This window comes from Xiphophorus couchianus, chromosome 19, assembly GCF_001444195.1.
Source record: "Xiphophorus couchianus chromosome 19, X_couchianus-1.0, whole genome shotgun sequence".
Lineage (NCBI taxonomy): Eukaryota > Metazoa > Chordata > Actinopteri > Cyprinodontiformes > Poeciliidae > Xiphophorus > Xiphophorus couchianus.
The window spans coordinates 3,918,391-3,942,489 of NC_040246.1; the positions used below are offsets into that span (position 1 = coordinate 3,918,391).

Consider the following 24,099-nt stretch of genomic DNA (forward strand, 5'->3'; position numbering starts at 1 on the left):
TCTGACGTGAAATCTATACATTTGGTGACATAAATACATTCATCTTTACTCAGTTGTGTTTTTATTGTTTTATGTTAGCCATTTATTTGTCCTGTTGAACTATGCTTTGCTATATTCTGCACGTAAAGAAACGTACGACTCCAGTAATCACGTGATACTAAAAAAAGAATAAAGAAATGGGCGGGAAGCTCGTGGACGCCTGGTGCTTGCAGCAGCTCGCGACCCGCCCTGAGCCGACACGTCAGCGGGCCCACGCAGGCCCACGCAGGCAGCGAGCAGCGAGCAGCAGCAGCAGCGGCTGACAGATTGCGCGACCAGGGTAGCGGTTTGTTGATGGTCGAGGTCGCTGAACTTTGCCTCGCTGGACGGTGTGTGCTGAATCTCCCTCTGGAAATCCATTTGCATGTCCCGCGGCGTGTCGTCCCGCCGCGTTGTCCCGCAGTAGCTTTTCTTTTCTTTTTCTTTTCCTGTAAGGAATTGTCAAGTCAAACCAAGGTGAGAGGGGGCTTGTGTTGTGCCACTGCAGTTGCGCAATGCTCGCTGCTCTGCATGCGCTCTGAGCTGAGGCGACGTGTTAAGAAAAGCTGCTGGTGGTGAGTGGAAGTTGTGGCTCTTTTGTTTGTCCAATCGGCTCTGAAATCCATATTCTCCATTTCTATCGTCTCTGGTTTTCTTTTTGAGCTTACACAGAATTTTTAAATTTAATTTATTTTTAAACCTTCTTCCCTTATTCCTGTTTGTGTTTACATTGTTTAGCTAAAGCGTGGTGTCGGTGGTTGTGGTGTACTTACAGGATGGCTGCTTAAAAACATTGATGGTTTGCTCACCAAACCTTCTCTTTAGATAGTTTGTTTTTTCTTCTTCTGTGCAGGTCACTGCAGGGTAACATCATGACAGGGGACGCAGTGGTTTTGAGGGGCCTGAGCTGGATAAAACAGGCAGCTAGCAGAGGCAGCCTGAGCAGCCCCAACAACCACAGGCTGGTAAGCATCGGATCGCCAAGGGTGGGTCCGATATTAATATCTGTATCGGTTTTGATATTGAAAAAAAATCGGTGGCGTTGTGCCTGATCCATTCGGTTTAATTCTATGCGTTGTTTTCTGAGTGTTTCATTATTTATTTTTGCATTATGTTGAATGGAGTTTCTGAACGATTTGGAAGAATTTGCAGTTTATGTTTTTACATTTTTGGCAAAACAACCTTTTGTTCTTGTCAGTGTCTTTAGTACTTATTTTACGCTGACTGAACAAGTTAAAGTTGTGTTGTTTTAACATGTTTGACCAAGCTTGTGTAGTTTTTGGTGTCACACACTGCAAAGTTATCAGATAAATTTGTGTTTAAAAGAAAAAGTAGGTGATTAAGTCGATTTTGCTCCTTTTTTCTGTATCGGATCGATATCAGTCGATACTAGATCTCAGATATCGGAAGTGAAAAAAGTGGATCGTGCATTCCTACCTGTTCATTTTCTGTTTGCTCTAAAACTATTCCATCCAAGAACCTGCAGCTCGGGTTTCCTCCTTCTGTGTGTCGGAGTCTGACCTTGACGATAACAGAAACTCGCTGGGAGAAACCTGATTGGTGCGTCTCGCGTCGTAAAGTTAAATAACTGTTACAGATATTCTTCAAGCGCGTTTCGTGTTTATGTTTCACATGCAGCTGCATGTAAGCCTGCAGAGACGGTGCGTTGCCTTAGTTGACGTTGAACAGCTACCATTGTCTGTTATTCTGTGCAGCAGCTTTTGTAGTTGCTCTACTTTCTAACCTGATCGGGGGCTCGGGTTGGAAATTCATTGTATTGACCCCACTGCGTTTCCCCCAGGCCTTCAAAAACTGATTTTGATTTCAGTTTTTGCCGGAGTTGTGTTTTTGTGCCTAAAATGACCAGGTTTTCTTTTTGTTTGTTTGTTTTATCTGTAAAGCATTCAATGAAGTGTATTTTTGATGACTCAAAAGATCCTATTTTTCATTTGGCCATAAATAAAAACAATTTGGATTGTATGGATGAAGTTATTATCTAACCAAAACAAAATAAAAGGCGAGTTTTTGTTGTGACATGTCATAAGTACTTCATTTTAGTACCAGAGAGAGCAAAGCAACCCCACAGTATGATAACACCTCCACCGTGTTTTACTGTAAAACCAACGCGCTTTTTGTTTGTTTGGTCGTTTAATTTTGACACATATGAACCCTGGATTCCTAAAGTGTTAAATTTTAACTCCCCTCACTGGACAGGTCACTGGTTTGTCACAAGACCAACATCCAACCATTCACACACACACCCACACCCACACACACACACATAATTAAGAATTTCCAGTTAACCTAAATCAACACGTACCTGGAGAAAACCCAGACATACACAACGAGATGAGATTTGAACCCAGCAGCACTAACCACTGGTCTGCAGTGAACTTTTTTTTGTAAACGTCTCTTTGTTACAGACATTTTGTATCCTGTTTTGTTTCCATTCTTCAGTCTTCATGTCCACCTCAGGTTTGGCCAGAATAGCTTCACGTGGTTCGCGCTGCAGTGGGTCATGTGCGGCGAAACAAACACTTCAGTTTTGTTTCGGTTGCTACGAGATACTTATGTTTCGATGACCTTGAGTAAAAATATCACAGTTTCTGACACTTGTAACTAAAAAAAATGCAGAAGATGATCTAATTGTTTTTATTTCGAACTAGAAAAGCAACAGCAATTCCTACTAATGCTGAAATAACATATTGAGTATTAACGTTAGCTGTCTGTGCCATAGATAGCTGAGTTTTTTTTTTAGTTACTGTTTTCATTTTGATACCTAGACTTTAAATGAAACAAAAATCTTTTTTTCTTTTTTTTGAAGATTACATTTTTGAAAAATCTGGATATATTTTTTTCCCACCAATGTCTCCGCTGTTATGATTGATTTCGGCACGCCCGCTGTCCTCATCTTGCCTGACTAGCGTGTTTTACGGCTTCTTTTGTTTAGGTTTTCAATTCAGGTCAACTGTACGGTGGAATATTGGCGTCAGGCTTTTTTTTTTTTTTCATAACAAGAATAAAGTTGTAATATCAAAAGAATGAAGTAGTAATTTCATGAGAAATCCAACAAGAAAATAAAATGAAGATTGTTGAGCATCCTGTGAAGTTATGCTTTGGTTTCAGTTTTACACATAGTAGTTAATTTTTTTAACACAAAAGTATCAAATTATTATCACCAGCAGGACTTTGAGATGATTGAGCAACGATTGAGTGTATTTCAAAGAACACCACACACACCGAGGTCCAGAAGCTTTTTTTCCTCATTAAAATACATTTCTCTAGGACGTTCTTCTGGTAAAAATGTGTTTATTTTGCGAATATTCTGACCGTATTCTCGTAATTAAACAAAAAATCTCAACCCCAGTGCTCCGTCGTACAGCTCACAGAAGGGATGATTGAAACAAAAACCATTTATAGTCTAGAAGATAGAAGAAAGCAAGTGGGGGAAAAAACTGATCAAAATCGGATCTGGAATTTTTTTTAAAAAAAGAAATTTTATTTCTAAACCCTGTTGTCCAACCCTGGCATGAGCACCAGTGTTTTTCACGAAAAATGTCATTAAAATTTATGAAACAGTGTCCTCTCTCCTGTTTTTATTGGACAGACTTTCAACACGCAGATGGACTGCGGCGTCCTCAGAGCCTCGCCAGCTCAGTTCCTCAGATACTCCACCGTGGGGTCGTACCTCGGCTCCTGCTTGACCGGAGGGGTGAGCAACGCTCACGGGGCGTGCGGCGGACAAAGACCCGGTGCTGGACACGCGAGGTATCGCAGGAACTGGTCGGGTCAGCTGTACTCTGGACACACGCGGCTCTTTAACCAGGACAACTCCACAGTGGGGCGGCTGACGGCGGAGGACATCGAAAAAGCAAGAAGCGCCAAGAAAACCGAAGCAAAGCAGTATCAACAAGCGGTACTGTGCCTTTAAAAGACAGTAAATAATGCCGGGTTTTTAGAATGGAAGGGCTCATGAATACAAGAAGTAAAAAAAAGTTATTTTGTTGTTGAAGTTTTGTCCTCCTTTTGTTTAGCTGAGTGAAAATGCTCGGGAGAGGAAAGTGCCGGTCACACGGATAGGAAGGCTGGTGAATTTTGGAAGTAAGGGTTTTTAAGTTTTCTTTTTATGTAAGAAATTTGTGGCTGATTTCCAATATTTTTGTTTTTAAAATCTTTGATCTGCCTTTAGGTTTTTTTTATGTAGGGGGTAGAGACGACGTCACACACTGACCATAAGACAGGGTTTATATGAGTCAAACATAGACATAAAATAATCGGATTTGACTTTTTAGCATCTTATGTCTGCAATTTTAAAAAAAAGTTAGTGCACCTAGTTCCACTCACTGTGAACAGTGGGTGTTTCCTAGAAAATGATAGATATCTACCTTAATCACATTTCCAGAAATGCTTCCATATCCAGAATGTTCCATTAGAGAGATAAACTAAAACAAACTGAGAAAAGACAAACTGAGCAACTTTGCAGTACTTCACTCAGCCTTCCTGCTATCTACTGTGATTGTCTCTGGATTATTTTGAAAATTTGACCAAGACGGACCAAACTGAAGTCACATTACTTGACCAACAAGATGACCAACATCGTTCAAATCCTCAAATTTAGGTCTTAAAAAGACTTGTACATCCAGATTTTTTAATATAGGATCCACCAAAATAACATTTATAAATCTTTTAAATTTGTTGCTTCTTCCATCAAAAATTGCTTTAATCTTGTAAGTTTTTTAAATGAATCTTAACCTTTATTTGTTTTGTCCGATGTATTTTGGGTTAGAAACCTGGGCGATGAAACCCCCAGAAGAGCAAACGTTCTGGTGGGAACCAATTTACTGCCGGACCCTGAACCTTGTTGCCGTTTGTGCTGGGAAATTAAATGAAAACGCTCTTATTACCTACCATCTCGTTTATCATAAAAAAAAACGTATAAATCATGTCTAACCAGGTTAAGTTTGAAAACAGGAGCTTTAATTAATATTTCCATATGTAGCGGAAGTGTAAACATTGAAGGGAGGTGACATACTTTGAAAAGTGATTAACTCGCTTTCCAGAGCTGGAAAAAAGAAAAGAAAGCCACTTTAAGTTGGTAAAGTTATATGTAACAAGCTTATTTTAAAAGTTAACTCACTGTAGTTTAAATTAGGAAATTCTGTGGCTGTTTCAAATGATGACATTAAGTTACTGTAAATGTCGGGAACGCCTGTATGTGTGGGGGGGGGGGAGAAACAGGATTTCAGAGCTGCCGGTCCAGCTGAAAATCTTCCAATTCAGCTCACCGCTTTACGTCTCGGTGCATCCTCACTTTTCTTCCTCCTGCACCGACACGTTGGTACAGAAAGTGACTGGCAGGGCGTAAAACCGTACCGCCGGCTTGGCCGTCCATCCGTATCTTTGAGCCACATTTGTCCCCGAGAATGTGCTGTCCAGCCGGTGTAAGATCACCGGGCAGGTGCAGAGACCAGAGCTCAGCTCTCTGACTGGGTTTCACGGCGCAGGACGGTTAATCCCCGTTCTCACGTTTTCTTCTTTGACCCTGCAAATTATTCTCTCTCCTTTTGTGCTTTTATTTATTTACGTTTGCATTTCCCAAACAAGTTCAGTGACTCAGAAATGTTCTTAAAAGTGCTGTAATAATCCTTAGCGACTCTCACATTTTATTAGGTAACACAATCATTTCTGGGGAGACAAAAAAAAAATTGAGCAAGCAGATTGTGCAATCTTCCTCCGTAGCTGCAAAGGCTCATGGGAGAATAACAAGTTGGTTTGCAGGAGATCACCAAGAGTAAATGTGTTATGAAAGTACAAACCTCAGCTACCAGAAAGCCAGAGCGTTTTAGTTTTGTTTCAGTGAAGTGTGAACAGAAAAAAATTTTATTATAGATTTAGTACGGAGAGGGTGAACTCGTTGTCTTAGTCAGCAGATTTTTCTTTTTGCTGACTCGCTCCCTCACAAGAATGGAAGTTCAGGCTACCAGCAGCTGAGGGAAAAGTTTCCGGGACATGCCGACAATCTGGCTAGTTTAAAAACCTTTCTCTTGGCCTCAGTGTCACCTCCCCGGTTTAAGAAACCCCGTTATCGCCTCCGTCGTCAAAGTCCAGCTCGCTCCTGTGGGGCTTCCAGGCTGCTGATCTCGACCTCCGTTCTCGGCGAGCATCGCCTCCGTTTTATCCTCGTGGTTTGTCTCCGCAGGTCTGGCGGTCGGACTCGGCATCGGAGCGATCGCGGACATGGCTAAGAAGAGTCTGAAGCTGAAACAACCAGGTAACAGGAAGTGAAGTGATGTTTAGTTTGTCGGTCAGTCGGCAGGGTGGATCTGCTGCTGATCTGACACAGCAGGAGTTTAGTTTGAGTCAACTTATCAGTGAGCAGCACCAGGCTAGATAAGCACTAAGATGAGCTCTGGGTTGACAATTGGACTTTGGTTTGTGTCGACGATAGACGTGTTGGGAAGTCCTGCTCCTGTATTTCTTGTTGTTTTGCTTAAAATCTTAAATCTGAATGAGCTAAACAGACGATAAACAGTGTCTTTATTTGCGTGTAAGCTTCTGTTTTCGATTGTATATCACTGTTGATATAGCACAGCTACAGACAACTATTTTTGCCCATTCCTCTTTGAGCTCAAGCTCAGTCAGATTGCATGTAAAACATCCGCTAACACGTTTTGCCACAGATTCTCTTCAGATTTCCGTCTAACAGGGGCATTTTACCTCAAGAAGTATCGCATCGTACTCCTGAGTGCACCTTTAAGGTCGTCTCCCTGCTGAAAGCTGTAAAAGTTGAACCTCCACCCTGAACTCTGAACTTTTTTTTGCCCCCATCTAACAGATTTTCTTCCAGAATTGCCGTGTATTTAGGCTCCAGCCTTCAACCTGGAGCAAAGCATCCCCACAGCATACTGCTGCCACCACTTTGTGCAATAGGGGCCATGATTTTTTCACTTAAGTTCTTAAATTAATCGTTTCAGAACAGCTGTGATATACAGGTGGACTCTGTTTACATGTTGGCTGCACTTGATTTTATTTGACTCCATCAAGATGGGGCCAGCTAAATGTGAAGTTATAACACACACACCATATAAATAAAATACTCTAAAATTTGTGCCAAAATGTGGAAAAGTTCAACAGGTGTCAGTATTTATCGTAAGACTTTATAACGCTTACCGCGATTAGGATTTCTAAGGCCGGGAAAATAACCAATAACATGAGAAGTAATGGTGTGTAAAAGTCAGAAATCTTCTAAAAGTATCAGAGATGTTTCTGTTTCATCTTATTTGAACGTCTGTCATATTTTTAATGTGAAACTTCTGGAAAAAAAGCATCGTGGAAATGGGGAACCTCTGCTACCGAAGCTTACAGTCTGTCAGATTACCACAAAGGGGTTGCTACGGAGACCAGAGTCTGGCACTTGACCTCATCTTTACTGAGGGTCAATGAGCCACTCGACAAAACCCGACAACAGGATGTTCTTTGAAGCACCAGGCAGAGATAATCAGACAGCGGATGTGTTCTGAAACGTGCTCATTTTTGTATTTTTATGTATATATGTTTTAATGTTTTTTTCAAAGGGAACACAAAGGCCGTCCTGGACTCGAATCGCTTCCTCTCTGAGGCGAACGCTGAGAGAATCGTTCGGACACTTTGCAAAGTTCGAGGAGCGGCTTTGAAAATGGGCCAAATGCTCAGCATTCAAGGTGAGGCTGAATAGTTTCCCCTAAGCTAAATTTCCTGTAAACTCTCAAAACGACTGTTTTATTGATGCTCCTTGAGCTGTTGGTCGAGTCAGGCTGCTGCACAGTATGAATCCATATGAGGATGTGTGTAAACGAAGCCTCTGTTAACGTCTGTCGGGGTTTCAGTTTCTTTAACCGACAAGCTGGATTCCCTCATCAGCGCTGAAAATAACCCGCAGGCCGGCTGAACCCACAGAGCGCCATTCCAGCTGAGCTGTTAGCTGCTGTAGGCAGCGGCTTAAGCCGACTCCGAGGTCGGCTGTGTTCACACCGCATGCATTACATTAGGCTGCTGTTTTAGTTCCCACGCGTCGCCTGTGCCGCTGTCAATTGTTTGTCATGTGAGCTCAATGACTGAAGCGTTTGTTGTCTGTAACATAAATCCCCTGTTTTCTGAAAGATAAACTCCTCCTGCAGCCGTTCGAAATCCCGCATGGACAGTCGCCGGCGTTTGTTTTGACGGCGACTCCTGAAACGGCCATTTTCTCGCTGTCAGGTTTCAACTTGTTGCCTTTGCTGTGGTTGGGAAACAACCATTTAAGTAAGAAAGATGTAAGGAGAAAATAAAATCATGTTAAGCATGCGTTTTTATTATATTTCTACTTCTGAAGCTTCTCTTTATGTTTTTAATTGCGAATGTACATTTTGGTCAACTCGCGTTTCATTTTTCGGGAGACTGTCTTGACTTGTTTTATGGATTTTAAAGTATGCCGTCATGCGACCTTTGAACTGCTGAGGCTGCGGACCGTGTCTGTTAACCTGACCTTAGCATGCTGATTGTTCTGTTTCCAGCTCAAAGACTTGCAACGGATCAGATTTACTCTTAGGATTCTGTAGACTTCTATGTTATAAAAAAAATTTAAATGCTGATTGACGACCCATCAATCAGCATTACTGATGGGTCAATATTGATGACCCATCAGGTCATCAATCAATATTAACCTTAATATTAAGCTTACATTTGTTTCCTCCTTTTCCTCCATCAGACGACGCCTTTATCAACCCTCAGCTGGCTAAGATCTTCGAGCGGGTCCGGCAGAGCGCAGACTTCATGCCCACTAAACAGATGATGGTACAATTATCTCAATTAGCAGTACAGAAAAAATGATTTAGCTTCCAGTCTCTTCACTAGAGCTTTGTTTTTTTTTCTTTCCTCATCTACCTCCAGAAAATCATCAGTAGCGATCTGGGCCCGAACTGGAGGGACAGCCTGGAGTACTTCGAAGAGAAGCCGTTTGCGGCCGCCTCCATCGGTCAGGTTCACTTCGGGAGGCTGAAGGACGGCAGAGAGGTGGCCATGAAGATTCAGGTGGGTGCAGTGTTTACGCAGCGGCGGATTATCCGAGTACATCGTGCCCGCGTTCTGCAAACTGATGCCCCAAATGTTCCGCCAGTACCCGGGAATCGCCAAGAGCATAAAGAGCGACGTGAATAACATCATGACTGCACTGAGTTTAAGCAACGCTCTGCCTGAAGGTAACATTGTTGGAGTTTTTTTTTAAATTATTTTATCGCCTGTAAGATAACAGCTGCTATTGTGTGCAGGCGGTCAAGCCTGATAATACCTGTGTGCCAACCAAGAACACCTTGTCATGTACAACACTCCCTATCCCCTGTTTTTCACCTCAATTTCACAGGTTTGTTTCCAGAACATCTTATTGAGGTCATGAGTCGTGAGCTAGCTTGGGAGTGTGATTACATAAGGGAGGCAAACTGTGCCAGAAAGTTTCAGTAAGTCTTTCACTATTTTTTTTTTTTTTATGGCAGATATTATAATATGTTTGTGTCAATATTTTAGAAGTTAATCAAATGACAGTCAAAGCATTTCTGATTCAGCTTCTCGTATTACATTTTGTGTTTTATATTTGCTTGCATTGTGATAACTGGGAGATATTTCTTGTCTGTTGTGCAGAAAAGAGCAAATCATGAGTTAAATCTGTTTAACTTAGATTTAAATCATGATAATTATGATAAATCATGATTTCAGATAATCATGATTTGTAATTATCTTAAATTACAACAACAAAAAAACTTGAGGTAGTAAAACTGAAAATGAGTTAAAGCAGGGGTATCCAAAGTGTGACTCGAGGGCCATTTGTGGTTCCCTGAAGGATTTTAGAGATAACTTTTTGTAAAAGAAAAAAAAAATTAGATCTAAAAAAATAGATTCTCATTTATTAGCAATGTTTTTGCTTTCATTTTAATTTTGGAGTAACTAGAAACTCAAAAGCAGGTCTTACAGCCCATATAAGAAAATAATCAACTGGGTGGCTATCTTTTCTTATATACAAGGATGCATTTATTTTTTCTTGTCATGTTGAGTTTGTGCAAAGTTTTGGCTCTTTTAAAGCTTCAGATGCTCTGATAATAAAGCCTTAACATCCCTCCAGATACAGTAACTGAAAGTTCAAACGTCGCCGCTGACTTTCAGTCCGTCTTTGAAACCTGAGTCTGAAACAGTTTGTAGTTTTGAAACGGAAATTGTCTGCCACAATAGTTTCTGTTATTTCCCTTCTATTAAACTTAACCTGAAGGTTTGAAAAGTGAAACTCCTGAAGCCTTGCGCTGCAGAAACTGGCCTCCACTTCTCTCTCTACCCTCCGTGTTTTCCAGGTTCCCTAGCTGCAGCCTGCAGAGCTGCGCCGCGTTCAGTGACAAATGCTTAATTTCCCAAGAGCTTGAGTTGATTTATGCTGGGGGTTAAGCAGAGGAAAAGGCTGATAATTTTATCAAAGTAAAATAAACAACAACAAAAATACAGACTAGAATTTAAAAAGTGCCACTGATAGCTTTGAGCCTGACATGCCAGGGTCTGTCTTTATTGGACAAAAGCAGACTGCACTCCAGTCTCACATTAGGACGGCTGCTCAATGGACGAGAGTCAACACTGAGGTATTTCTCTGCGGACAGAGAGAGAGAAACCTCCCTGGGGAGTTTGGTGCAGACTTACAGCTCGTTGAAATCAGCCCAGTCTTTGTGTCCTTTTATATCTGACCTTGTGCGCCTCTCTCTGCGTGACAGGCAGCTGCTGAAGGATCACCCGTTTTTCTACGTGCCCGATGTGATTGACGAGCTCAGCAGGGAGCGGGTCCTCACCACAACGCTGGTGTCCGGTTTCCCCCTGGACAAGGCCACGGACCTTCCTCAGGAGCTCAGGAATGAGGTACGCCTCGGAGATTCGGGGCACGCCGGGCCGAGTCAACACCGACGCATGGGTCCTTGTTGAAGTGTGAAAGATGACCGGGTTTGATCCGCAAAGGTTTTTTAGGTTTTCACATAAAAACAAAATACTTTCATAAATGCTCAGTAAAAGCAAAATGACACCTGGATTTTAGAATAAAGGCGGCGACACATAAGTTCTTCCATAGAATCCTTCAAGGACTTCTTGTAGCACCAGACCTGTGGAAAAACATGGCTGCAACCAACGATTAATTTAGTAATCGAATATTCTGACGATTAATCGATTAATCATTAAAAAAAAAATCACTTTCTGCAGATTGTTAATTTTACCATGTAAGCTTATTTTGTACAGTATTCAAAATATGTTGAAATACAAATCAACAAATAATTCAATTACGTTTTTAAATAAGAAAATTAACATTTTTAGGCAATAAAACTTTCATTTTCTTATTTAAAAAAGCTTCATTATTTGTAGCAAAGGATGCATCTGCAGATAAAATAAATATTTCTAACATCAACATGTGAAAAGCTCTGCTGTTTATGCTTCACTTAACATCAACGCAGTGTATTGCTGATCTGGTGATTATTTTTTGGGTTAATCAATTAATAACTGAATAGAAAAATGTGCTTAATATGAGATTTATTTTTATTTATTTGTTTTCCACAGAATTTGAACCAGGTGAAGCTAAAACTATGCCGCTTTAAAAGTTTTGGGTAGAACATATTCACAAAGATTTTATTTTTTTTAATCTTAAATCCAAAATGTATGTGTTTTTTTTTTTTTGTAACGTTTTGTCTTAATTACTGATATTTGTCTTTATACTCCAGTTAACGATTAATCAATTACTAAATTAGTTGACGATTATCCATTATGATTCATCACAATAGTCCGATTAATCGTGGAACCTTTTACGTGGAAAATCCCCAATCTGGTTGATGTTGTCCTTATGAGTAGCAGATGTTATTATATAATGTGTAGCATTAGTACTAATATAACTCCTAATAGCTGCTTGTTTCCACTCCCCAGATCTGTGAGCAGATCCTGATTTTATGCCTCAGGGAGCTGTTTGAATTCAGATTCATGCAGACCGATCCAAACTGGTCCAACTTCTTCTACAGCCCACAGATCCATAAGGTTTGTAAACCTGAGTGTCGCTGGTGTAAGATGTCTTCCCGTCTCGGCGGTGAGTGACGGGTCGTCTCCTTTCCCTGTTTTCAGGTCGCGCTGTTGGACTTTGGAGCTACAAGAGGATTTGACAAGAAATTCACAGACAGCTACATCGAGGTAACTAGTGTGGGAATCAAACTTTTAGTTTTCACTGCTGCTGTACAGTGGTCAAATAAAAAAAAAAAAAGAAATCTGGCCTCTGTGCACTTTTTTATTAATAAAAAAAATAGATCTTTTTTCTTTTTTTTCACAAAATAAAACCACGTTTAGTTCCAGAGGCGTTTGTTATCCTGCAGTAAAATAACATGTTCAAAAATGGACTGGGTATTATAAAATGTTGTGCTGAAAACCTGAATCTGTAAAATTTGACAATATTTGGTTTTAAAACTTACTGAACACTGATTACTAGCAGGAGAGTGTTTTAGTAGTCCACGAACTGCCTGACAAATAATAAATTATAAAGACTTCTCCATGTTTGTGGCTCCAGGTTCATTCTTAGGCCCTTTTTCTTTGTCAGAAAAAAAAAACGCTACACTTTGCTAGTAAATACAATATTTATGGTTATGGTGAGACAGATTCTCTTTATACAGGCATGCAGTCAGGAAAGCTTTGAGCGTTTAAACTTTCCTTTTGGCTTTATTTGTTGATCAGGAGGACAGCACATCCCTTTGTGTGGATGTGAGTCCACTGGAATAAGAGCAGCGATCCTTCTGTGGGAGGAGGATGGTCTCATCTTAGTCTTAAAGGAGCACACAGCTCAAGACCCAAAACAAAAACAAACCCTTTATTATTTATTCAGCTCAGTCAGAAAATCATAATAAAAACAGAATGCAGGGGAAGAGTTTCTGTTTTCTTGGAATAATGTTTAAAAAAAAAAGTCACATCAGTTGAATTGTAACAAGGAAGTTGAAACTTACTCAGTTCAGTTTATATGGCAAAAAATTTACAGTGAGGAAGTAGGTTCAGTGTATCATAGAGGGACAAACGTTGCACAATAAGAGACGGGTTTTAAAAATAATGAAAAGGAAAACCTTCAATAAATGTCATCTATGATTACCTTAAATAAATTGGTTATTTCAAAGTACTTGCTGTATTTTTTACATGGTTTGGCGAGTCAGGAGCGACTCATATGGTTTTTGTTCCCCATGTCACGATGACATATTTTTGACTAAAAAAGAAAATGTCTTTAAGAGGTTCAAGGCTCTTAACTGCGTTTTCTGAATTGGATTATTTTCATGTAGCTTGTGCATTTTCCATACAGTTGTGTGTTTTTCCATGTGAGGTGGGTAATTGTTTTTATTGATCTGTGCAGCACTTTAAGCTGCTTTTAGTATGAACCAATCAAATTTATAAATTTGATTGGTCGATCGTTAATGCAACTTGTAGTCTGGAATATACGGTAGTTCAATGATTAAATGTGTAAATTGTTCACTAGAATTAAATGTAATTATTTGTTGATTATTTCATAGTCCAATGAATTGATCTGCAGTGGGTGGGACTAACACGGCTATGGACAAGGAGATTGGTCCGCAGCTCTACTGCTGTTCAGGTTAGCCAATCAGAAGTCAGGGTCTGTTTAAGGAGCCGTAGAGTTTCATGACTTTACCACAGGAAGAATGAAATAATAACTTAAGCAATTATATATACATATATCAGTTTGCAACTTGATGTTTTAAGGAATGTTATCAATGGAACAGCTTAGTTAAAAGGTTTACTTAAACTCACATAAATATTCAGCTTCAAGCTCATGTGCTGGACTTTTAGTTTACCCAATTCATCCTGATACAGTTCAGTCACACCACAAGAGTCACATTAGATGCAGTTCCAGAGTCGGTTGATAATAAAGTTCCAGTTTGTTGAAAGTTGTGCAGTTAGAATCTTTATTTATTTATTTATTTTTTTTAATTTCCATTAACCCAACCTTTATGTTTGGATCATTTTGTGCCTTCAGATCATTAAGGCAGCGGCGGATCAGAACCGAGAAGGCGTCCTGCTCCAATCCAGAGACATGAAGTTCCTCACAGGATACGAGACAAAGGTGAGAAACTCTTATTTAACTACAAGAGGCTGTGATTAAGTTGTTTTGGACCGCGTCTCTTTGTCGCAAAGACAGGAAAAGCGTCGGCGTATCGAACGTCCAATCAGAAGCAGGAAGCTGCTTTAAGAAGCTCTGGTTGTTTTTCACCAACAATCAGCTGAAATTCCTGCTGTCTGGATTTTGGGTTTATTTTTTTAAGCATTTCGAATTTGGATTTGAAATAATTTTGAGATTTATTTTAGTACAATTGTTTCATTGTAATAGTAATCAGTGGCCCAATATTGGGGGCGTCCCGCTGTCCCCCCTCTCGGTCCTGATGTTTATTTGTGTCGATGTTGCCCTGTCGTTTGTGTTTCTGGTGAGTTATCACGCTGACAGAGAGCTTTTCTTCTCCTGGTGTCACACCCTAATCAGCTAATAAACTCAAAACACCTGCAAAAGTTTCCTGAGCCTCTAACCCAGGTCTCTCAGTCTGACCAAGCAGCGACTCCATGGAAATGAACACAATTTGTTTAAATTGATCTTATGTAATATTCTAATTTTGTGAATTTTGGGATTTTCATCATCTGTAAACCATAATCATCAAGATTACAAGATAGTAGAAGGCTTGAAATACTTTCACTCAGTGTGACCTATATATTTAGAAATGAATAAGACTCCAAATAAAAGGTTTATTTGACTCATGAAAATGTATATATATATCTTTTATTTTTACCTTCTGAAGTTTTGGAGCATCAATAATTTTGACATCTTGAAACTGAACGTGTCGACGATTTCTGGCCGAGTCGACTTTTGTCGTGAATGAATGAATGAATGAATGAATTTTTTTTTACTCCGCCATATTGAACCTGAAAACGCGACTCGCTCTGTATAAAACAACTCAGCTGCGCAAACCAATTTGTCGCCAGATTTCCCAAGCTTCCGATCGCGGCTCCTGCTGTTAAATCACCAGGTTTGTGCTCATTTTCCCGGCTAACGTAAAAACTAATCAGATGACTTGGTGTAGCCATGTTTCTGGAAACTGGACCACAGTGAGTCAGAGCGTGCCCTTCAGCAGAGTGAAGCAGTTCGTCTGGCACCAGTCCGTCAGTCTTGTGGAAACCGAGTCGGATTCTAAAAGACACAAACGTGACCAGCTAACGCCACGTAAACAGCTGCTAGACACTATTTCCTATTTACTGAATATTTTCATTCCTTGTTAAGCCAGTTCTCCATCCTCATTAAACCTTTTCTTTATCTTCCTCTGAGAATCTTCTTGGTTTTCTCACCCGTCGTCTTTCAGTTCATGAGCTTCTCAAGTCTGGTTTTGGCCTGGGGGGGTTGTTTTGGGGGCCCCATCTGTTCCTCTTGTATTGATTGTTTTACACCTCTCTGTGTACGCTTAAGCCTCAGCTCAAAGAGAGCGACCAATCATAGGCCTCCCTGCTTTACACGTCTCCTTAACATGTTGCTTTGTAGCTGCTGCCCCCCCTCCCCTCCCCGCCGATGTTGTTCCCTCCCGAACATTAACGCGGCCTCTGCTCTTCCTCTCTCGCAGTCGATGGAGAACGCCCACGTGGACGCCGTGATGATCCTCGGCGAGGCCTTCAACTCCCAGGAGCCGTTCGACTTCGGCGAGCAGAGCACCACGGAGCGAATCCACAGGCTCATCCCCGTGATGCTGCGGGAGCGCCTGACGCCGCCGCCGGAGGAGACCTACTCCCTCCACAGGAAGATGGGCGGCTCCTTCCTCATCTGCTCCAAGCTGAAAGCCAGAATCTCCTGCAAGAACATGTTCCACGAGGCGTACAGGAACTACTGGAAGGACCGACGCCCCGACTCTGAACAGTGAAGACTTGTGTTACGTCGGGATTATCTTGAATTTATTTTTTGTATCATGTTGGAACAATTGACATGACGTCGGCTCTGCCCCCATGCTGACGTAGAGCAATCCTCCCCCAGTCATTCCAGGGCACTTGTCAGCAACTGACCAATCAGCGTACCAAGTACAGTACTCCGACAATATTGACACCATCTATCATGGAAAATACGCTGCAGTCAGAGAGATTTTGAGGAAAATAATAATCACTGTCCAAGTTGTCAGTGGGTAATATGCAGTCCCGACAGCCGTCACCCAGAACATACGGAGGGCGGAATACAATTTATTACATTTACAAAATCAAAAAGGAGTCTGGAATAACGCAAGAAATGAATCATGAACTGTAGCCCACCTCACGTCCAGCTGAATGAAACTGATGAACGGAAACTACCACGTTAGTCAGCACCACGAAGGTAACTGGTAGTAAACATCCCAGTTTTTGTCATAACGATACTTACTGATGGCTCCGTGCTATCGATTCAGGGCTCCTAAGGGCTCAGGCTCCATGCTAGGACTTACCAGCTGTGTCCGAATTCAGGGTCTACATCCTATGTAGGATCAGTCCTACATAGGATGTATGTAGAACATACAGTACAGACCAAAAGTTTGGACACACCTTTTAATTCAATGAGTTTCCTTTATTCTCATGACTATTGACATTGTAGATTCACACTGAAGGCATCAAAACTATGAATAACACATGTGGAAATATGCACTAAACAAAAAAGTGTAAAACAACTGAAAATACCCCTTATATTCTAGTTTCTTCAAAGTAGCAACCTTTTGCTGTGATTACTGCTTTGCACACACTCTGCATTTTCTTGATGAGCTTCAAGAGGTCGTCACCTGAAATGGTTTTCACTTCATAGGTGAGCCCTGTCATGTTAATAGATAGTCATGAAAATAAAGAAAACCCATTGAATTAGAAGATGTGTCCAAACTTTTGGTCTGTACTGTATATCCTATGCGGTCTGTTTATTCACAGTTTATTCAAACGTCGACCGGAAGGGGAAAGCTGTGAATTCGGACAGGTCTAGCCTTCACCAACTGTCCCCGCCCTCACCTCAGCGTAACTCATGTTGCCTAGCAACCGTGACAGCGTGAAGTTTTTCGGTCATGTATTACTAATTCCTATATTATTCTTCACCTTTTATAGTAAAGGGTGTTGCATAGTAAAAAAGGAAATCTGTTAGTTTGATTCTAAAATGTTCAAACGTGTATTGCACTTTTCGACAAGGAATACATATAAGCAAATTATTCATTTACAAATATAATGCTCTCCAGATCTCAGATAAGACATTACAGTTAAATAAACCTATTATGTTTGAAGGCTTAACTTTTAATCAATCAAACCGATTTGCTCTGCTTTGAAATACGTTAGTAAACTAAACATTTTTCTACCAGATATTACCCGCCTGAATAATATCGGTGTTTAACTTCCACTCATTGGGGAAAGCTAGCGGGAGTTTTTATAACAATGTGCCGGGAGTTAGGCGTTCTCCCCCGGTATACCGAACCTGGACCGCCCGGCCAGCTAACAGCTGGCGAGGGGAGCTAGCTGCTAACGCAGCGAGAGCAGACATGTCCGAAAATGTCAGAGCAATATTGCAATTAGGTGACGTATTGATGAACCGAGCAGATATTTGAGACTTACACACTTACATTCTCGCCTAAAAACGTTGTACCAAATCACGTTGTCATTTAAAGTGTAATATAGCAAAAATAATTTGTCGCTCTTCACCGCCATTGACGCTCTGCCTGAACGCCCGGTTGGGACCCGCAATGAATTATGGGATATGGTGGGCCGTGAAGGTCACACCGGACCCAAACTTCAGATTTGGAGAAAAGGAGGACTCATTTGAAGTAGTCTTGGAATTCGGACAGGCCTTGTCGCCACGCTATGACGTAACCGGTTTATAAGGTAAAAATGATGTCTAGGGTAACACATTGAGGTCCGTTAGTCTGCCTTAATAACTGTGTGGTTGTCGGAGAACTGCTCTACTTCCGCATGGGGGCGGAGCCGGCGTCATGTCAATGGGGGAGGTTCCTTTTTATTCTTTTACAGCTGTTACATGATGGGGAAAAGACGGAACAAAATGTATTCCAATAGCAGCTATGGTTGTCTTAATCGAGTGTTTGTTTTGATAACACCATCTTTAATCTCCATAAGGGTCGAATAGTTTGTACATATCCTTTAAGCCAATCTGTTGTTTGTACTGTATAACCTCCCTATTGTGTGTGGTGAGGGACTACACTCCACCTGATCTGAACCGTTAGAAAATAAACTAATCATGATGACGCTAAAGCAAGACACAAAACCCCCCAAGTATACCAAAAAAATATGCACAGCGACACCTGATCGGTTAAAATCTTTAGCCATTTATTGTGGCAAACCCAGCCACAATTTGAATTTGTCTGCTTTATCTGAAGAAAAGCAGCAGAGATGTGTAAATCTCAAACAAATCTTTATGTAAATTAAACAAACAAAAAAACTCTCCTTAGCCCCAAAGTAAGAATAAAAAGTTGATTTCTGCGGTGCCTTATTGTTGAGTGAGTGGAACCCACTGCTATGTTTTAGTTTTTTTAATCCTGAGGGTTTTCTCAGCTGCTCCCTACTCAAAGTGGGTTTGTTTACGGCCGCCATGATGGTGGAAATAATCTCGTTCTTTAACATAAACGCTCCTGAACAGTTGGTGAATAACGCTTTGTTTCTCTCACATTTTCCCCTCTGCCTTCCTCTTTCTGAGCCCTGCCTCTGACTCACTTGCAGAACAAAAAAAAAGGAAGTGCTACTTCTGTCTGAATGTCGTTTTAACATCTCACAGATGTTTTATTAACCCTTCTGAGTCCAGCAGACATGTTCAGCTCTTTGTCACATTCCTGCTTTTTTTCCTGACAAGTTTTGCCACGAATACAGCCGTTACCTCCCGCAAGATCTCAGTGAAAAGCGTGAATACTTTTGTAATTTTTTTTCATTTTCAATAAATACACAAAATGTTTCCATTTGTTTTCGAGTATTGAATTATTTAAATCTATTGCAGAGAGGGGAAGAAAGAAAAACTGCGTATGAACTTAAAGAGAACATTGGAGGTGAAAGCTAAGCCAAAGCTAGCAAAGCTTCGCTACGTTAAGTTTTGCTAGCTAATGCTTCACTCTGCTTTCCTTGCCTCCTTTATCCAAACAGCAGGATCTGACCAAGCATGGATAATTAAAAACTGGGGAGCACAACTTAAAAAAGGCCCTACATAATATAATTGTCTACGTTTTTATAGCTCCAATGTGAATTGGCATCATTAACTGGATCGTCTCCATGCGTTGGCTGTGTTATTTATGGAGAAGAATGTTGCCAAAACCAACCCTGACTTCAACCAGTTATTCAGAAATTTGCTTCAGAAGGGAAATTGTATGTACAAAAAGTGGAATACAGTACAATATAATCTTGCTTAGGTTCTTTACATTCATGTAAATACAATGGTTTGATATATTAATATCTATATTTTAGAGTTATGGCCTCTCCTTTGAGAAAACCCATCTGGTTATTGTACAAATTTAGTTAACGTTGGCTACAACCTCATATTTACACTGCGCTTATTAAAATTCATTGTCTCTACAAATAAATAAAATGCTAAACCAATTGAAAGCTTATACCCAATGCTTACAAAAGTGTTGTCCAGGTAACCAACCAATTTAAGTAAGCTTTACTAACTCTACAAATAAGATTGATTTAAAACAAATTAACCAAATGTTTATTTATTCACTTACTGTCATTTGAGCAAACAATAAACTCAAAAAAAATTTTTTTATTTCATCCTGGAATAGTAAGATTGACATTCATTTCCATGGTGTTTGGGTGAAAACTTTATGCATACTCCAAATAATGGACACAGCTTTTAAAGACCAGCTGCAGCTGGTTGCCACAGAGGGAGCAGCCAATCAGAATCATCTTTTGGATGAAGCCTTGCATCGCTCCACTTGGATTGTGATGCTGGAGAAACCAAACTTGGAACGAAGGAGCTTTGTTGCCTTCCTGAGGACGATCTGTGAATCCGCACCTTCATCTGTGAAGACAGACATTTTGTTGACTATGATGAAGCGGGTCCTTGAACACCTTTGTGGCGTGTTTTATGTCTATCCACCTATAGCGATGTGTGCGGAAAGCAGAGAGTGGTCCATGTTGAGGCTCCATGTGTGCAAACCGTTAACGGCTTTGACTTTTCCCACGGACAGTAGCTGCTCTCTAACGGAGCCGACGCCCTGAGGAGCGCCTAAACAAGATCAACACACGGGCAGAAAGACGGCGCGGCGCCTGCTGTCAATAAGCTCCAGCCAGCAGCAACACATGCGGAGCAAAGCGTTTACCTTCCATCAGTATCCTGAACACGTCCTTCGAGACGGGAAGTGTCGTTCCGACGACGACGACGGAGAACAGGAAGGTGCAAAGAGGATCTGCCACTTTATACTCAGGCTGTCGGCGAGAAAGTATATTAGCTGAGGCCAACAATAAAGCACTAAAAGGCTGCTAACGTATGTATGAAGTACTGTGTAACATTTTTTATTCACATAACCACAAACTTGAGTTATGCAATTCGCCGTGGTAGCATGTTAGCTACGTTAATTCTGATTTGTTCTTTATGATAATGTTTTTTGCTTGCATGTTTAGATAATTATTCCCTTCGGTTTTGGATGGTGTACACCTTCAAAGATTCCCCCCCGCCCCCCCTTTCTGTAACCCTGGCAACAAGTAATTGTTTTTACAACCAGGAGCAGCTAATTAGCGTCTCAAAAGCTTAAATCTTAAAGAATACAAAATACTATTATTTACTATACAGAAGTCCGGTAGACTTTGGACAACACAGGTATTTGATATTGAGGTTTTTTGGGTTTGAGCCAATACAAAGTCGATACAGTGCCAGTTTTACCGATATTGATACTGTATTGGCAAACTTCTGACATTTAGGCGATTTTGTAGTATTTCGTTCTATTTATTTTATTCTATCCAAGGACATAATTTGGGCTGGTTTTACACATTTCTACAGAATACGTTAACACCTTGTTACCATAACTTGTGTGCAAATTTCTTTCCTAAATAAAGTGCAAAATATTGTCCTTTGATAGAAAATCAAAACTGGTTTGAGGTAGATCAGAGATATTACAATACAAAACTGAACTAAAATTTCAAGAGGGAATCTAAAACTTAAGTATATATCCGATACGGACTTGATATTGACTTTATCGATATTTTATATAGGCCCGCCCACTTCTATTTACCAGTCTATGGCAAAAATAATGTATAAAAGTTAAACGTCTGTTTTTCAAATTCAATGAAATACGTTGGCGTTTATGGTGGCAAAATGTAGAAAACTTCAAGGGGTAGAAATACCATTTCCAAACCAGTGTAAAAGACACAGCAGATCTTCAGTCAAAGTGAAGTTATGAATCAGAAGCTGGGAGCTGAGAGGATACGTCTGGACATGTTACTCTGCTCCGGGATTTTACTGAAACTCGCCCAGAAGTGAATGATGCTAGCAGCCAGGAGGACACCGACACTCTGCAGCAGGTCGCCCAACACGTGGACGAAGGCCGCCTTCACACTCGCGCTGCCGTGGTGACGACCCCGAGTCCGTTTGTCCCTCTGCGCTACGGGGACCTTGTGGTTGTGGCCGTGTGAGGCACCGGACTGATGAAGAATCAGAACCATCCTGCATGAGTTAAAGGGCCACGTTAGTTACAGGGTTCGCACAGTTTTCCCTGTTGATTCAAGCATTTTCAAGGTAAGTTATCAAACTTTTCCAGCACCACAGAGATAAAAACAATCCAAATGAACTAAAAAATAATGATAAAAAGACTGTTTCAATTCATTGTCATATGACAATCTATTACTGTTATTAATAATGTCTACAGCAACCACCAAGAAAACTAAAATATAACATTTATGTTTGGAAATGTCTCTCACATCCTACACACCTGACGTACACAGATCAATAAGTTATTAAGCTGTTAGGAAAATAAATATTACAAAGAAACAATCCTAACCAATCAGGTTAAAAGAAATGATGTTCCTGCTCAAATAAAATGCTAAAGCACAAGATGCAAAGATAGTTACAAGAAAAAAAAAAAGTCACTAATTTTTTCTTTCAGTCAGCAAACAGGAATTATCTTGGTAATTCAAACTGACTGAAAGTTTAGTCTGATTTAACGTCAGACTTTTTATTAGGCGCATGAAAATATCTGGTTTCCAACTGTAGGTAACGTTTTACAAATCTAGGCTTTTTAGTCAAACGGTAGGTTGCACTTCATTACAAAACTGTGCAGAATGAATATCCAGCACCTTCAAGGATTTCAAGCACCTGTGGGAACCCTGAGTTTAAGAACAGGGTTCGTTTGGCTGAAATAATCGCGGCTCACTCACAGGACGTTGACAACCACGGCGCAGGCCGAGGTCACGAGCATGATCTGGCCGTCGATGTCGTACTCTCCCTCAGCGATCCTCTGCACGGCTGAGAAGACCAGAACCGCCGTCACGGCCCAGACCGACACGATGGAGAGGAACATCCCCAGAATCTCTGCACAGCCAAACAGCCGAGTCTTTAAATGTGCGAAAGCTCCGATGTTACTGAACATCTGAAATGCTCATAGAAAATCCTTTTCGAGCAAGTTATTTTCTACTAATTATTTTTGCTTTATTGTCTTTTAAAATGTATCAATAGTTGCTTTGGTGAGAATAGTAGCCCGTCACTTCCTGTTCTCTCGGTGTATAAACTTGACCTGACGGAGATTTGCCTCGTTCTGTTAGCCACTAGTAAACCAGACTTAACTAGGTCAGATGAGACTGCTTGAATAAGAGGGAGCGCATGGTGGAGGATTTGTGATGCTGGGAGTTTGTGTCGCATCCAACAAGAATCAGCAGATTTGAAGTAAATTGTAAGGAGTCATGAGTAAACTGTGAATGGGCAATCAGCGAGTAACGCAGCAGGGCACCGACAGAAACGGGGAGTACAAGCGAAATCTTTTTTGGTTGACTTTTGTTACCGCCATTAAATGGATACGTTCAAAAGCACATCCTCATCAGGCAGGCACAAAGCATTAACTTTTATCTTGGCTTGTTGAGAATATCTACATTTTCAGTCTTCAAATTACAGTTGAAAAAACACAAATTGTGTACGTTTTCACACGGCTTGATGGAAAATGTGTCATTCTGCCATAGAAAGCTGGCAGCTCTCGCTCAGTCCCACCTGCTCGGTGCCAGCCGAAAGTCATGGTTTGAGTTTGAGGCCTGGACGAAACCTCCAGGGAGAAGATGCTGATCACGATGCTGCCGAAGTCCGTCAGAAGGTGAGCCGCGTCCGTCATGATGGCCAAACTGTGAGCCGCGTATCCGCCTGGAGGACAAAAGAAGAAAATAAATAAAAGCATCTTATCGTTTTTATTTCAGCTCAAACCTTATTAGTCCTGGCATTTTTTTCCACCTTTTTCTTTAAACACGAGAAAATCCTAAAGATAAATCCGGCATGTTCTTTCAACAAAATTCATAAAAAGTAAAAATAAAGAGGCACAGGAAATTACTTGCGTCTCACCGATCACCTCTCCGGTCATAAAGACGAGGCTGACGGCGCAAGCGGCAAGGAGCTTCCTTCTGGCCACACGTCTTGTCTTGTTTTCAGACTTTGACACGTCGCTCAACTCCTGCCCCGCGCTGCAGTCATCTTCACTGAGCTCCGAATCTGAATTCCTAATCCCCGTAGGACTCGACCTGCCAGGTAACACAACATTTCAGATATTTCAGTCGACACTAGAGAAGCGAACCGTTCTGAAATGTCGAGACGAGACGGTTACAGGCACCTTGTGAGAGGCTCCAGGGAAGTCTCAACGAGGAGCTGTGTTTCCGAGTCAGACGGCAAGTCCATCCTTTCGGGTGTTTTTGCCTTAGAGCTTGGAAACCTGCCACCTGTTCTAACACACGTTATCTGGCAAGGGTGGAGCGCCACAGTAGCCAACAAGGGGAGTGACACAAATAAAGAAAAAACACTCAAATATTTTCATGTTGGCCCAAAAATTTATTTCATCATACATTTATGTTGCTTTCATTTTACAAAAACGC

General features: G+C 41.0%; 2 protein-coding genes across 7 annotated transcripts; one reads left to right on the forward strand and one right to left on the reverse strand.

The window, feature by feature from the left end:
- Positions 1-219: 219 nt before the first annotated feature.
- Positions 220-16,581, forward strand: coq8ab (coenzyme Q8A, genome duplicate b). Of its 6 annotated transcripts, XR_003593295.1 has the most exons (16): positions 220-593; positions 872-1,004; positions 3,626-3,934; positions 4,053-4,119; positions 6,218-6,289; positions 7,593-7,718; positions 8,744-8,829; positions 8,926-9,066; positions 9,152-9,233; positions 9,395-9,488; positions 10,779-10,920; positions 11,965-12,072; positions 12,157-12,222; positions 13,575-13,654; positions 14,057-14,143; positions 15,681-15,698. XR_003593295.1 is itself a non-coding variant. In XM_027999964.1 (15 exons), exons 1-15 carry the CDS (start codon positions 334-336, stop codon positions 15,972-15,974), a joined length of 2,067 nt encoding a protein of 688 aa, XP_027855765.1. In that variant the 5' UTR covers positions 222-333; the 3' UTR covers positions 15,975-16,581. The 6 variants fall into 6 exon arrangements, 5 of the variants coding, with proteins under 5 accessions (XP_027855765.1, XP_027855767.1, XP_027855766.1 ...); XM_027999964.1 differs by lacking the exon at positions 13,575-13,654 and having other exon boundaries at positions 222-593; positions 15,681-16,581; XM_027999966.1 differs by lacking the exon at positions 13,575-13,654 and having other exon boundaries at positions 223-368; positions 15,681-16,581.
- Positions 16,582-18,825: 2,244 nt separating this feature from the next.
- On the reverse strand, positions 18,826-24,039 carry LOC114133859 (zinc transporter 2-like). Its single transcript, XM_027999969.1, has 8 exons — positions 23,841-24,039; positions 23,576-23,751; positions 23,234-23,380; positions 22,411-22,564; positions 21,508-21,700; positions 20,361-20,466; positions 20,138-20,266; positions 18,826-20,059 (listed from the first exon to the last, which is right to left on the reverse strand). The coding sequence occupies exons 1-8, from the start codon at positions 23,903-23,905 to the stop codon at positions 19,941-19,943; spliced, it is 1,089 nt and encodes a 362-aa protein (XP_027855770.1). The 5' UTR covers positions 23,906-24,039; the 3' UTR covers positions 18,826-19,940.
- Positions 24,040-24,099: the final 60 nt, after the last annotated feature.